A 13,372-nucleotide genomic window follows, 5' to 3' on the forward strand; every position below is an offset into this window, starting at 1 on the left:
ATCTCAAGTGGAAAACAACAGTAACAACACAATGAGCAACCTGAAGCCCAGAGAAGCTACGTCTCCTGTCCAAAGGCACAAAGCTGATTAAACAGCATCACGGGAACCGGACTCGAAGTCTCCCAGCTTCCAGTGCAGAACTCGGTCCACAGCGCACGGCTCTGGAAGCACCAGGACAGCGGCGGAGACACGAACCAGTCAGCGAACAGCTCGTACCTCATGAGAAGAAAAAGACGAATTAAATGCTCTCTCCAGTCCCTTCCAGTTGTAAGCTGAGTCTTCTCAGCCTGTGAATCTCCTCTCTGCTACTATGGCTCAGAGCAGAGCTTCTCAAGCAAGGATGACTCCGCCCCCCAGGGACATCCAAGAACGCCTAGAGACGTGTCGGTTGTCACAACTGGGGGCAGGGGTGCTACCAGCCCCAGCAGGTAGAGACAGGGCATGCTGCTCTATGTCTGCAGCACACAGGACAGCCCCCCACAACAAAGAACGACCGAGCCCCAAACGTCACTAGTGATGCCAGTGATAAACCCTGGCCTGGGTGTGAGCCACTCTCTTTCTAAGCTTTTCAAGGAAGTCCTGTCCTCGAGTATGAGGACTTCAAGCAGCCGTTCTGCGACTACAGAGTGACGGGGAGCCTGGCACACGCACACACAGGAAGGAGACACCTTTTACCCCCACAATAATTTGCTTCCACACCAAGTTGAAAATTCAAATGCCCACAGGAGTCAGAGATTAACACAAAGGAAGGAAGCCAACAAACACCTAATAACCACTGCGGACTATGTCCTTCCTTCCACAAAAAAACTTTCACTGGCTCCCATTCTTCATGAAACACACAGAACCCTCTCAATATAATCTTGTGGTTTCCCACTTTTGACAGACATAGATGCCAAGAAAGACTTTCAATTATAAGAAAAAGAATCACGGAGCTCACTAACAAACGGCTCCAAGTTGGGAAGATGGTGGGAAAGGTGAGGGGGCTGTAGAGACCGCCGGGGTACATGCCCCCGCAGGGGCCACCGCTGATCAGCTTCAAAGGATCCCCACCAGGATAGAGAGAGGCACCCAGGTCGAGAGATCTCCAGATGTCTCCAGAAGACTGGTAAATTCAGATGATATGTGTGTGTGAGAAAGACATCTCCCAGTATTTAAAAATCTTTGCTCAAAAAACTTTTAAAACACTGTGTTAAACCAAAATCCAACGGGTTCCAGCCTCTGCACCCAGACCATGACCTCTAGCCTCCACTAACTCTAACAAACAATGTCAGTTTCAGGTCTGCCCATGGATTTGTTCCATCGAACTCAGGACCTACTGTCCTATTATAAGAACATTTTTTTCCTTAATTAAATCTTAATAGCTCATTTAAAGGTTAAAACCCACAAAAGACCAGAGAATGACAGCTGACAAATTTACATGAAATTCATAATATCATTACTGGCTGCCATTTCATTAGGCTCCAATAGCTTTCCAAATGGGGATGCTGAGATCCAGAGAAGTTAAAAGACTTGCTAAGCCACCCTCTAATTAAGGTACCAAACCCATAATTCAAACCCAGGTCTTCTGCTCCTAAAATCCACATTCTTTCCATGTATCACCTTGCTTGTATCACACAAGTTTCTTCTACCTACCAAGTTTACAAGGCTCTCCCAGTAAATTACATGTAAAGAACCTGATCTTAGAAAGAGAGATGGCTGCCAATGAAAGAGGCACAAAGATCTTGGAACAATTAAACCAGGTAGTGAAGCGTATGAACGACAGCTTTGCACACCCACTCCTGTGGGCCCCTCCTACCTTCCCATGTATGTTGATTGCATCTTTCTCTTTACACACAGTGGCTGCCTGCACAGGCCCTCCTGCCCTCCCCTCCAACCACTAACAGCCCTGACTCCAGCTCGGCTTGGCTCCTGACTCCCACTTTCTAGTCACTCTTGCACTGAGCTCCCACAGAAGGCTGCAATATACTGATAAACTCTTTCTACCCAAAGGACACTTTATTTGCAGGGTAAGAAAGAGGGAATGATCAGCTCATGGAGAAAACATCTTCCAGGAACCTAGGATCCAAGATGGAAAGAAAGAAGGCAGACACTTCCACCACCATTTGTCCCAGGAGACCTCATGTTGCCCAAAAGGTCCCAAGAGATTAAATATCTCTGCCCTCGACCCCATCCCTGGGTTCCAGCCACCCTGTGCACATTTACTACTCTCATATTACCATCCTGCCCTGCTCCCTCCAGTCCAACACACCAAGTCCGTTCTCCTCAACTTTATCACTCACAGCAAGAGAACTATATTTGAGGCAAATCATATGCCTGGTTTCAGGACATCCAACAGTCCCTTTGAAGCACTGCCTGCTCTAATTTCTCCTTACCCTCTGATTTCTTCCTCTGGGACACGGCCATTAGGAGGAAGGATGGCACAAATCTGGGTGTCTGGACCTGATGGGTCCTATGACAAGGCAAGGTATGTAAAGTTTCTGAGCTTCGGTTTCCTATCCTATGAAAGAGAGAGAGAGGGAGAGAGAGAATACGGATGGCCACCATGCAGAGTTACTTTAAGGAATACAAATAACAAACACAAAGCCCCTAGTACCTCCTGTCCATGGTGTGAATGTAGTTGCTGCTATTATTTTTATGAACATTAGCTCTCCGATTCAGCCCATGCTCCTTATAGCTGTTACCAGTCTCTGCAGAAGCAAGGCCACTGCTTTGACATGCCCTGAAGACACTGTGCCCACAATTACCTGCTTGACAGCTGAGCGGAAACCCCCAGATCTGCTCTTGAGCAGCCCTGCCCGTCCCCCTTCCTTTAGCTTGCTCTCACACACTGTTATCCCAGCCTGCTTTCTGGTTCTCACTGGTCTCCAGTCAGGGGCTCTTCTGGCAGCAGCGGAGGCAATGAAGAAAGCACCAGACACAAAATCAGAAGACAGGGGTTCGAATCTGGATTCACTGAGCCAAGTGATCCTAGGCACGTTACTTAATCACCCTGTAACTCAATATTCTCATCTGTAAAATCAGCATAATAAACCATAGTTTGTAGGATCGCTGTAAGGATTAAACAAGCGGCAGGGAAAATCCCACCGCGTTGCTGGGCACAGGTAACCTCTAACTGTTCACCTGACCCTCCAGTGCTCCGAGGCTCAGCACAGGGGACACGCACACCCAGAATCCCCCATTCCAGGTCTCGCTCCCTCTCCTATCTCCAGCACCTTTCTCCCTAAAGTCCCCTTATCTCTTTACGACCATCTACCTGCCCGATTTGAAAGCCCTCTGCCTACATTTCACAAGCGTCAAGACTCAGTGTTCGGTTTCATGGTTGGGATAATCACTGTCTTTCTGGGAAGTATCACTCATCTTCACTAAACACAGAAATCCTGGCCCTTCTCCACCACCCTTCCCCCCAAAATTTGAGCTGAGATGTTTGCAGAGGATATTATCCATCAATTCAAGCTGGTATCTCATATTTCTCCTCGCTCTTACTCAGAGACTCAAAATATTCTACATTGTTACACAAATGTGAAAGCAGAGTCCAAGTGCACAGACTGGAAGACAGGGCTGGCAAACACCTGACAGAGCCCCGGCCTCCCTCCCCCGGTGCCAGGGCAGACATCAAGAATCAATCACGCTGTTTGTTTTCCAGCTGATTCCAGACCAGGCTCCAAAACCCCTCTCCCCAGCTCTCCAGGCAGCCAACATCCATCAATCAGAGCTGTCACTTAGGATGAAATCTACTTGCCAAGTTTGCAAAGCCTTAAATCAAACCAGGACTCTAAAATCATGTACTACTTACAGCAAAGAATCATGCCTATTTGCATAGTAAGCACTGTGTAGGCAGTGAAGAAATATGGTTTAGTTACTCATGCACAACATGCTGTGTACCTATAAAATGTTCAAAAATTACAGAAGAACTCTAAGTGGTTTGTTTAGGGAATGACTTCAAATTGTAACATTCTTATTAATTCAAATTTCACCAGAAAACTCTTTATACTTAAATTTCCTAAAAACTCTAAAATTATACCAGCATGCCGCCTCGGCTTAGTAAGTACTATGTATTGTACATAATTTTTTTGATCATTAAAGATCTTACATGATCCAAAGTTATAATTTTTTATTTTTTTATTACTCCTGCTGCTAACAATGATATAATAGAAATAACAGTTAACACGCAGTGAGTACTACTATGCACCTGGCACTCTGCCAATGCCTTATGAGGAATATTCATTCGTTCAAGGCCCACCGCAACCCTAGACAGAAGGCAGCATCACGATCCCTCTGTTACAAATGATGACACAGAGGCGACTGGCCTAAGGCCACGTCCCTCATCAACAGGCAGAGCTGGGATTTGGACTCAGCCCCTGCCTTACCCACTAGGCTACACTGCCCTCCCACAACAGACCATCCACAGATGAGGCAGAATGGGTGCCTGGGTTGAACATAACCTATCTCCAGAATTAAACAAATTAGCAAATATTCAACCCAGACACCTACTTTGGCTAGTAAGTAGTTTATCGTGAAAGGACAGTGCAACCTAAAACACCTGTCAACTGGGGACCCCAGCTTATGGAAGTGGCCCATTCCCCTCAAAGAACCCGTCCTAATGAACACAAATACTACAGCAGAGAAAGTAAGCTTCAACCCCAAGGGAATGTCATGAATGAAGACCATACGCCCACTCCTTGTGCAAGCCACAGGAGGAAAACAAACTCACTGAAAAGCTATGCTGCTTCTGTTGCTTTGGGCTTTTTGTTTGGCTTCGCTTTGTTTTTAATACAAAAATTGGTACACAGCAACAGCTGCTGACTTAAACTACACTCGCATTCACCAAATACCACTGAACTAACCTGTCGAGCAAGCCACCGACTTGGGTCCCTTACTCAGCCCTCCACTCCCAAAGCCACTGGATCCAAGACAACAAAAGCCATTTCCAGACTTGGGCCTTCACTGGTAGGAGATGGGAAATGCACCTGGAAGCCCTGGGAGCCCTCTGCCCTCGGTCACAGCCAACGTTCCATTTCCGGCTACGGGAGCTCTGAAGCAAAGTTGGCAGAGAGCCCACAAAGGTCCCATAACCAGGTGACACACCCTGATCCGTGCTGTGCCCTGCCCTTCCACTCTCAGGGGTCAGTTCCAGGAAACCCCTCTTGGGGTTCTGCCAGGTACAGAGCCAGCCCCAAAGAGTCAGGCCCCCTCAGGAAGACGTAAGTTGTCAATGGTAATAACAAAGGGAACCAGATCTAGGAGACCAATCAAATTGTTCCAGACTCTCCCGGGGGCTGTACCAGCCTAAAAGCGCCTGGGTCTACAGGTGGGGGCCCCCATCTGCCAGCACGTAGTTCAGCTTTCAGTCCCACAGCAAAGCTGTCCTGAGTCCAGGATGGAAAACATTCAATTAAGGACTTTCCCCAGGTTGAATTCTTATTTTAGAGTTTGGAAAAAACCATAAAACACAAAAGAAACAACAACACTAACTTTAAATTACCATAGACCAGTTCCTGAATAACCAGCCAGTGCAGGCAGATAAACTCAGATAAGCCTACGACCAGGACAGAAGGGACACCACACTGCCTTGCAGCAGACTGCTCAGCCGCAGCTGGTCCGGGCTTCCAACCCCCAAATCGTCCCTAACACCCCACCCCACGTCTCCCACCACCCCAAACACCAATCAAAAACCTGGCAATGCCACAGACTGACCACTATTGGTCTAAAAAACACGAACCAGAGAGGTTCAATGACATGTTTTTAAGCTACAACTAGAAAGAGGACCCAAAAAGACAATCAGACATAATCAGAAGCGGAAAATTTCCCTCAAATGTTAAGAAGCATTTGCCACTTCATAGAAAAAATAAGTTTTCACTAAACTTCTAATTTGGAAAGCTAAGATCCTTTTTCACACAATGGATAAAGAGTATAATATAAAATCAATCAGAAAAATAATGAATACAGGAATGTGATTTAAATCAGAATAAGTTTCTAAATAACTCTACAGCTAAAATAAAACCCCTAATAGGAGCTCCTGATGAAAACCTGCTGAACCCTAAAAGGGTCTCCTTCTGAATTTAGAGTCGGGAGGGTAACTTTGAAAAAAATTAACACTTAGCAGCTGAACTAGTAATTTCTTGATCCCATTTTTTTTACATCTGCATTTCAAAATAAAGTATTTTAAACTTTCATATATAATGAAAAGTCATCCTAAGTTTTATTTTTAAAAGTGAAACATTTCCTAAGACTCTAGACTTTTTCTATTCTGTCACCCATTTCTAACTTCACTGACAAAAAAAACACAATTCATTTTAGAACTTTTTATAAATTAAACATGAAAAAAATCTGAGAAGAAACATTCTTTAGACTTAGTATCTCACACTGCCTCCCGCAGAACTGCTGAGTTTTTCGCAATAGTTGTTTTCCTTTCCTGCTTTTGCCCAAAAAACTGAAAACCAGAAAAAACACAACCCAAGTAGTCTCGCAGTCGTGCAATGTGGAAACCACCTTATACTTCGTACTATAAACAGTTGTCAAAATTTAGTTTCCTCAAATAGACTGAAATGTTTATTTCAAGTGTCCTAATGCAAGTGGATAAAAAGTCCCTAATTTCATGAAGGAGTCCATGCCCATGATTATATTTATATTTAAAAGTTTAAATGATTGTGGAATGGAAAAAATATAAAATTTGGGAAATATTAAAATGAACTAGAGAGGCCAGCCCCATGGCCGAGTGGTTAAGTTCACGCGCTCTGCTTCAGCGGCCCAGGTTTTCGCCGGTTCGAATCCTGGGCTCGGACATGGCACTGCACATTAGGCCACGTTGAGGCAGCGTCCCACATGCCACAACTAGAGGGACCCACAACTAAAATATACAACTATGTACTTGGGGGACTTGGGGAGGGAAAAAAAGCAGAAAAAAAAAAGAAGATTGGCAACAGTTGTTAGCTCAGGTGCCAGTCTTTAAAAAAAATAAATAAAATAAAACGAACTAGAAAAACCGAAGTCAGGTCTTCACTTGGGTTATTAATAAATCTCTCTTTCTAGTAATAAGCCTTATACATTGACTATAATTCCACATCAAGCTGCTGACTTTAAGATTCAAGAAATTTGCCCACAATCTTTCCAATTAAAGGGGGAAAATTCCATCAGTTAACCTTCCTATTTCAACCCTCAGCTTGCATGCTGTTATGGGTTGAATTGTGTCCCCCCAAAAAGATGCAGAAGTCCTAACTTCCAGTACCTATTACCGTGACCTTATCTGAAAACAGGATCTCTGCAGATGATGAGGTTAAGATGAGGTCATTAGGGTGGGCTCAAGTTCAACATGACTGTGTCCTAATAAAAAGGGGAAACTTGGACACAGAGCAGGACACACATACAAGGAGAACGCTATGTGAAAATGAAGACAGAAGATCGAACGATACATCTACCCGCCAAGGAACGGCAAAGATTGCCAGCAAACCATCAGAAGATAGGAGAGGCACGGGACAGTCTCCCTCACGCCCTCAGAGGGAAGCAATCCTGCTGACACCTTCATCTCGACTTCCAGCTTTCAGAATGAGAGACACATTTCTGCTATTGAAGCCCCCTAGTTTGTGGTACTTTGTTAACGACAGCCTAAGAAACTAACACACAGGCCATCCTAATCTGACCTTCTCTTACAACCACATCCTTGTCCTTGCGCCCCCAACTTATCCTTGCTTCTCCTGATCACTTCTTGTATGCTCTCCCACCTCTTCCCTAACGTCACTGCACACCCACCCCTGCCAATGCCCTTCGGCACCGTTTCTTGTCAGGGGTACCAGTGGCGTTTTGGATGGGCAGTTCTTATGGGGGACAGTCTGGCACACTGCAGGATGCAGAGAATCCCTGGTACTCTCCTTCCCCCAAGGGTGCGACAGTGCCCACAGTGGAGAACTTTTGCTCTAGAAGGTTTGGAGCCCACCAGAGTTTGACTCAGGGTTCCACCATCTACTGCATATGATCTCAATGAGGTCTCTTAACTTCAGCCTCTTTATCTGTAAAATGGAAAAAAACTACCTTGCCAAGTGACTGAAAATTCAGTGAATTAAACATTCTGACGAGCCCAGGCTTACCCTGACTAGTTCACTCTGGCATTAGAATCACTTAAGGATCACGCCCAGTTGGTTCTACATGGTCACATCCTGACTTTTAACTGCCTAGGAACTCCTTTCCAGGGCATCCTTACACAGCGAAGCTTCCTTGGATACACTGTGCGGAGATGCAACGGCTTAACTAGTCAATGCATATTTAAAATAGCTGTAAGTCATGCAAACCAGTAGGGCATGCCTTCTACAGCTGCAGAGCCAGACGACTCTCAGCAGTTTCTGTGTGTTCCCCCGCCACCCCCACCCCAACTTGAAACATAGTTGCAGCCCTGCACAAAGCTCCCCCTTTTCCAACTTTGCTTCCAACTTCTTAATTTTTGCTCCCAGGGAGGGTCCCTCTCAAACACGCAGGGATCCACTGCTGTCCAGCTCTTTTCACCATGCCCCATGGAAACCTCCCCCAGGCCAGCATCAGTCCTTCACGGTCCCCGATTAAACAGTTTGCATGCCAAGTCTTTGGGTCGTGGAGAGCACTGATTTGTGCCATGACGCCAGAGCCTAAGACTGTTCTGACGATCACATACACCCAGCACCTAACACACAGCCTGGAACTTAGTAGGTTTTCAATGATTGTTTGATGAATGCCAGAGTCAGCTAAGGCAGGAATGAATGCACTGCTAAATGAATACAGGAATGAATACACTCGTGGGTCAGGACACCTGGTTTCCATTTAGCCCTCAGCTCTGCACTGACTGACAGAAATGATCTCAGGGCAAGACACTTAATGTCTACACCCAAATTTCCTTCTCTGTGAAACTAGGTGGTTGGAGGTCACTAGAAAATCTCTTCAGGTTTTCTTCCAGCTCTAAGAACTGAACCCAGGAACTTGAACAGAGAACGAAAGACTTTATTTCCTTTTAGAGAAATTTGAGTCAAAGCAAACAGGGGTAAAGATTTTTCCAAAATCACACACCAGGCCTCCCTCCCTGCCAGAGGGCACCTTGCTCCCTGGGGACAACAGGCTCTAGACAGCACGCAAGGGGCAGATGCTAAAGACATCTCTGAGATGCTGAGCACTATGGATTTGTCATCGAGGGCTCCTTTCAGGGACTTAGAGGCACCCCTGTCCTCAAAAGAGGTCCACAGGGACCTCTGCTGCCTGCCCTCACTTTCCAGCCTGAACGGGGTGGGCGCGTGTGCTCTCTGCCAGGCTCCATATCTAAGCCAGTCCCTCTCCCTGCCATCTGCCTATGGCTCCCACATGCATATTTTATGATTTCTGGCACATTTCCTCCTTATCTGACATCCTGCAATGCATCTCTCTGCCGCCTATATTATTTCTATCTCTGGAGAGAAGGTTCCTGAAAGAGGCCTGTGTCCTTGGGCTGTACTTTATTGCAGGTGGCTTACCTTTCCTATCTCCCCGCCTGAATTCCTTGAGGCCCACACCTTCCCTCCTCCTCCAGCTCCCCAGGAGACCAAGGACAGAGCTGAGCAAGCAGCAGACCCCTAGAAAATACTGGTTTAATGAATAAAATAATGAATGATGAAAGAACTGACTGATTTCAATGTTTTTAAATTAATAAGTCATGTTAATATATTTCCTGAATAGAGTTACCAAGACCTCCCCTTTTGGGTATACAACCAGAATAAATTAAATTTTAAAATGACACTTCTATGAAGACACTATTTTCTTAGGACTGAAATAAAATGTCCTTCACTACAATATGAATTACAGCAACATTATCAGCTGCATAAGAAATCTGATTTTCAGGTACCCATAGCATAATAATGTGGCATCACTTTTACTTCACAGTAAAAGTAGATTTGACCTAGAGCTGGGGAAGGTAAGAGGGCAATCATGCCGTGGTGTTAATTATTCCAACTACCACTGTTACGTGTTGAAGCTGGAGAGTTCAGAGAAATCAGAACAAGATAGGAAGATTTTCTCTAAGTGGGTTGTTTAAATCTACTGCTGATCGGGGCAGAGTATCTTTCTGGAAATTCTCGGGACTTACTTAGCTAAGTCTAATTCTAGTCACCTTCCTTCCTTGTGGTTTAACAAACTTCAGCTAAAACCAAACCAACTTGGGAACCAAATTATTTGTTCTCCCATGCACTTGTTGGTCACGGAATAAACAGCACCAATGGTCAGCACAACACCGCTGGAGGGAAGACATTACGGCCAGGCTAGCAAAGCTTAACGCAGCTTAATGCTATAAGCCCCATTCGCCTCACCAGCCCAACAGTCGCCCTCAACAACTTCATTATCTCTTAGAAATCATTATTCTTGTATATTAGCATAAACTTAACATCTCCCAAAGTATCAATGTTACATAATTACAGAAAAACTGCAGACAGATACAAGAGAGAATACTATAACTGGAGAGACTCACTGGCTGAGCATTGTCTGAAACTGAAAAAGATCAGGTCCATTAAAATAGATAATTAGCGTTTACGGGCTGGACATTATGTGATAACAGAGTATGTCTTCCAGGTTAACTCAAACCAAGTCAGAACACATGCTACCAAGAGGACAGTGAGAGGACTGAGACCTCACAGGAAAACACTGAAGGACAAGAACAAACTCACCTTGCAGGCTAATATGGATACTGTTCAAGTGAAAGAAGCTATTACAACGATTTATCCACATTTTCCCAAGTGGTGAAGTCACAGCATTTTAAAGCTAGAGCGCACTTCTGAGTTTTCATCACAACCCTTCATTCTCCAGACGAGAGATGTGATAGAGAGGGAGCACCTCAGCCAAGCTGACACCACCATCACTGCCCGCGTTAAAACTCGGGTCTCTGGAGTCTAGGTTCACGCGCAGAACACATAATATTAAATTTAAAAATTAAAAAGGCACATAGCAGGCAGGCAATAAATATTTGTTAATGGAATTGAGGAAACAGAGAGTCAGGGTTCCAGAACTATCTTGCTATTACACCTACTGACAGCATAAGCCAAGGAACTACCTTAAGTTTTCACTTTGGCTTGTCCGACATAGCCCTGGCTTCTTAATACTATAGGGCATCTCCTCCTCAATCAACAAAACGCTACTGGAACAATTACTGAAGCGTGCAAGTTGGTGGTGAAACCAAAAGTTTTGCAGCATTCTTCTGAAGCAGTGCATCTGAAAAAATCTATCTATGAAATAGAATGGGTATCCAAACACATTAAGCCTATCTCCAGAGGAGAAATCTACAAAAGGCAGGTATGACTAAGCAACCACAAAACTACCAGGAGTCTGGGGAACAGTGCAGCCTGCACGTAAAGATAAGGTGGAGTTTCCCATCTATTGTTCTTAAGGCAAAAGGGTGTCTTTTTTTGTACTATAATTTCTTTTTGAATAAAAAGCCTCAGTGGTTTATAAGGATTTGCAAACAATATTTTATACTATCTCCCATCCAACCCGCTTCGGAAACAAATTTTGGGACAATCTGGTTGAGTTGCTGGGCAGGGAACTGGCCAGACCAAATTTTAAGCAATCGATATTGCACTTTTTGACGTATTTGATTATATCTCTCACCAAAGAGCCTCTTAAATCTATAATTTAACTCCTAGCTAAGGACACCAAGTCTTAATAATCACGTAAAACATATTGCTACCTAACTTACTCAGTGGGCCATCAAGTGTACTACTGAATCTTTCCTTAAAGTCTGACATCTAGCTATTTAACTTCTCTTCCTCCTAAAAACATTTCCAGAATATCGACCGAACAAAACAGCTTAAAATAATTAAAGAGACCACTATTTATACAACCCCAAGAAGAAACTGACCATAGCATTACAGGGAGAAAGGAGCCAATCGCACACACATTTACAGAAAGAAGTAAAAATATTTTACAGCACCCCAGGCAAAATGATGACAAACAAACAAAAAAACCCTTGCACGACAGGATAAACCTGGTTTACTCTTCTCTTTGCGCAGGTATAAAACTAGAGAAATATACTTGGTGGCGGGGAAAGGAGGGTGCAGAGCAATTTCCACTTCAACTTGTTTCACTCGGGAGCTAGGCTGGCAAACCAAGCAGCTTAAAAAGCTCCTGTACAAAACCTAACCAAGCTGAATGTCCCAAATCGAGAACTAACACCAAGGGGAGCGGGACCCCCGAAGCTCTCGGATCACCCCCTCCCTAAATTCCTGAGACACCCAACTAGAGCGGGGGGCATCCCGCGGACTCCATTTTCCCGCCGCGCTGTCTCCCTCTCAGGCCGCGCAGGGTGGGCATGTGGGTGCGCCGGGGTCCCCCACCCACCTCAGCTGCCCGCCCTTTCCATTGTGGTCCCGGTGTGATGGAGCACCTGCGGGCGCCCGCTCCCGCGGCCGGACGCGCCGGGACGTGCAGAGCCGAGCGCCGCGCCCCGCGCAGCACCCGCACCCGCGCCCCACCCCGCAAACGCAACCCCGGCCGGCCACCGGTGTCCGCAGTGCTCACCGCCACGAATCCCGAGGAGGAGGCGATGAACACGCGGATGACCATCCTCTCGCCGGACGGACCGTCTGCCCGCGCGGGGCTCCGGGCTGGCGCGGGCAAGGAGGGAAAACTCGGCTACAAGCCCCTGGCGCCGCGGGGCTGAGCGCTGCGGTTCGGGAAGATCACGGGGACCCGGCTCCCTCCCGCCTGGTCCGCAGATAAAAGCCCGGAGCCTCCCGGCCGCCGGCCGCGGGGGGACGAGGGGAGGAGGACGAAGAGGAGGGGGGAGGGAGAGCTGGCTGCGGGGCATGCTGGGAGTCGTAGTCCCGGTCTCTCCCCTGAGCGGCTGGTGGACCCAGCTCCTTCCAGCCCCTCCTCCCTGCGCGTCGGTCCTGCACGCGCCCAGGTGGCTGGAGGGGACCTCGAAGCCAGGAGAAGCTATGGAGGGGGGTGGCGAGGATCCCGGTGAGACTAGGAGAAAGAAAACTAGGCTAAAGGGCTTGGTTCAAAGTCCATGCTTGGGTTCTGTGTTGTGGTTTACTGGTTTGGAGCATCCCCACCCAGAAACGCCACTGGACGCGATCGTGCCGCGGGGACCCACCGTTTCTGGGCAGCAGGCGCGCGGGGCGAGCCCCCAGGACCTGCGGCCGGCAGGGCGGGCGAGGGGCGGCGGGACTGGGCGCTCCTCTGTTTTCCCAGCGGCTCTGGAGATTGCAGAAAAGTGATTCTTTTAGGTAAATGAGGGGTTTTCTTTTTCTGTAGACACTGAAAAGTAGAAACCAGATGAGAGCACAACCGATATTTTATTTTTCTCAGCAAAACTGTAATTGTAGTAGGAAAAAATAAATGCCAAGCGAAATTAGAATCCTTCTATCAGCATTGGGAGTCAGGACCCCGCCCC

At 46.5% G+C, this 13,372-nt stretch overlaps 1 protein-coding gene across 1 annotated transcript in view; it reads right to left on the bottom strand.

Annotated features, from left to right (window-relative positions):
• Window positions 1-12,741, bottom strand: part of SH3BGRL2 (SH3 domain binding glutamate rich protein like 2) — a 68,630-nt gene extending 55,889 nt beyond the window's left edge. Inside the window, exon 1 of the mRNA XM_046676480.1 lies at window positions 12,493-12,741. Coding sequence (XP_046532436.1) covers window positions 12,493-12,537 — 45 coding nt within the window. The 5' untranslated portion in view covers window positions 12,538-12,741. The remainder of the gene's footprint in view (window positions 1-12,492) is intronic.
• Window positions 12,742-13,372: the final 631 nt, after the last annotated feature.

The sequence above is a fragment of the Equus quagga genome, chromosome 11, assembly GCF_021613505.1.
Source record: "Equus quagga isolate Etosha38 chromosome 11, UCLA_HA_Equagga_1.0, whole genome shotgun sequence".
Lineage (NCBI taxonomy): Eukaryota > Metazoa > Chordata > Mammalia > Perissodactyla > Equidae > Equus > Equus quagga.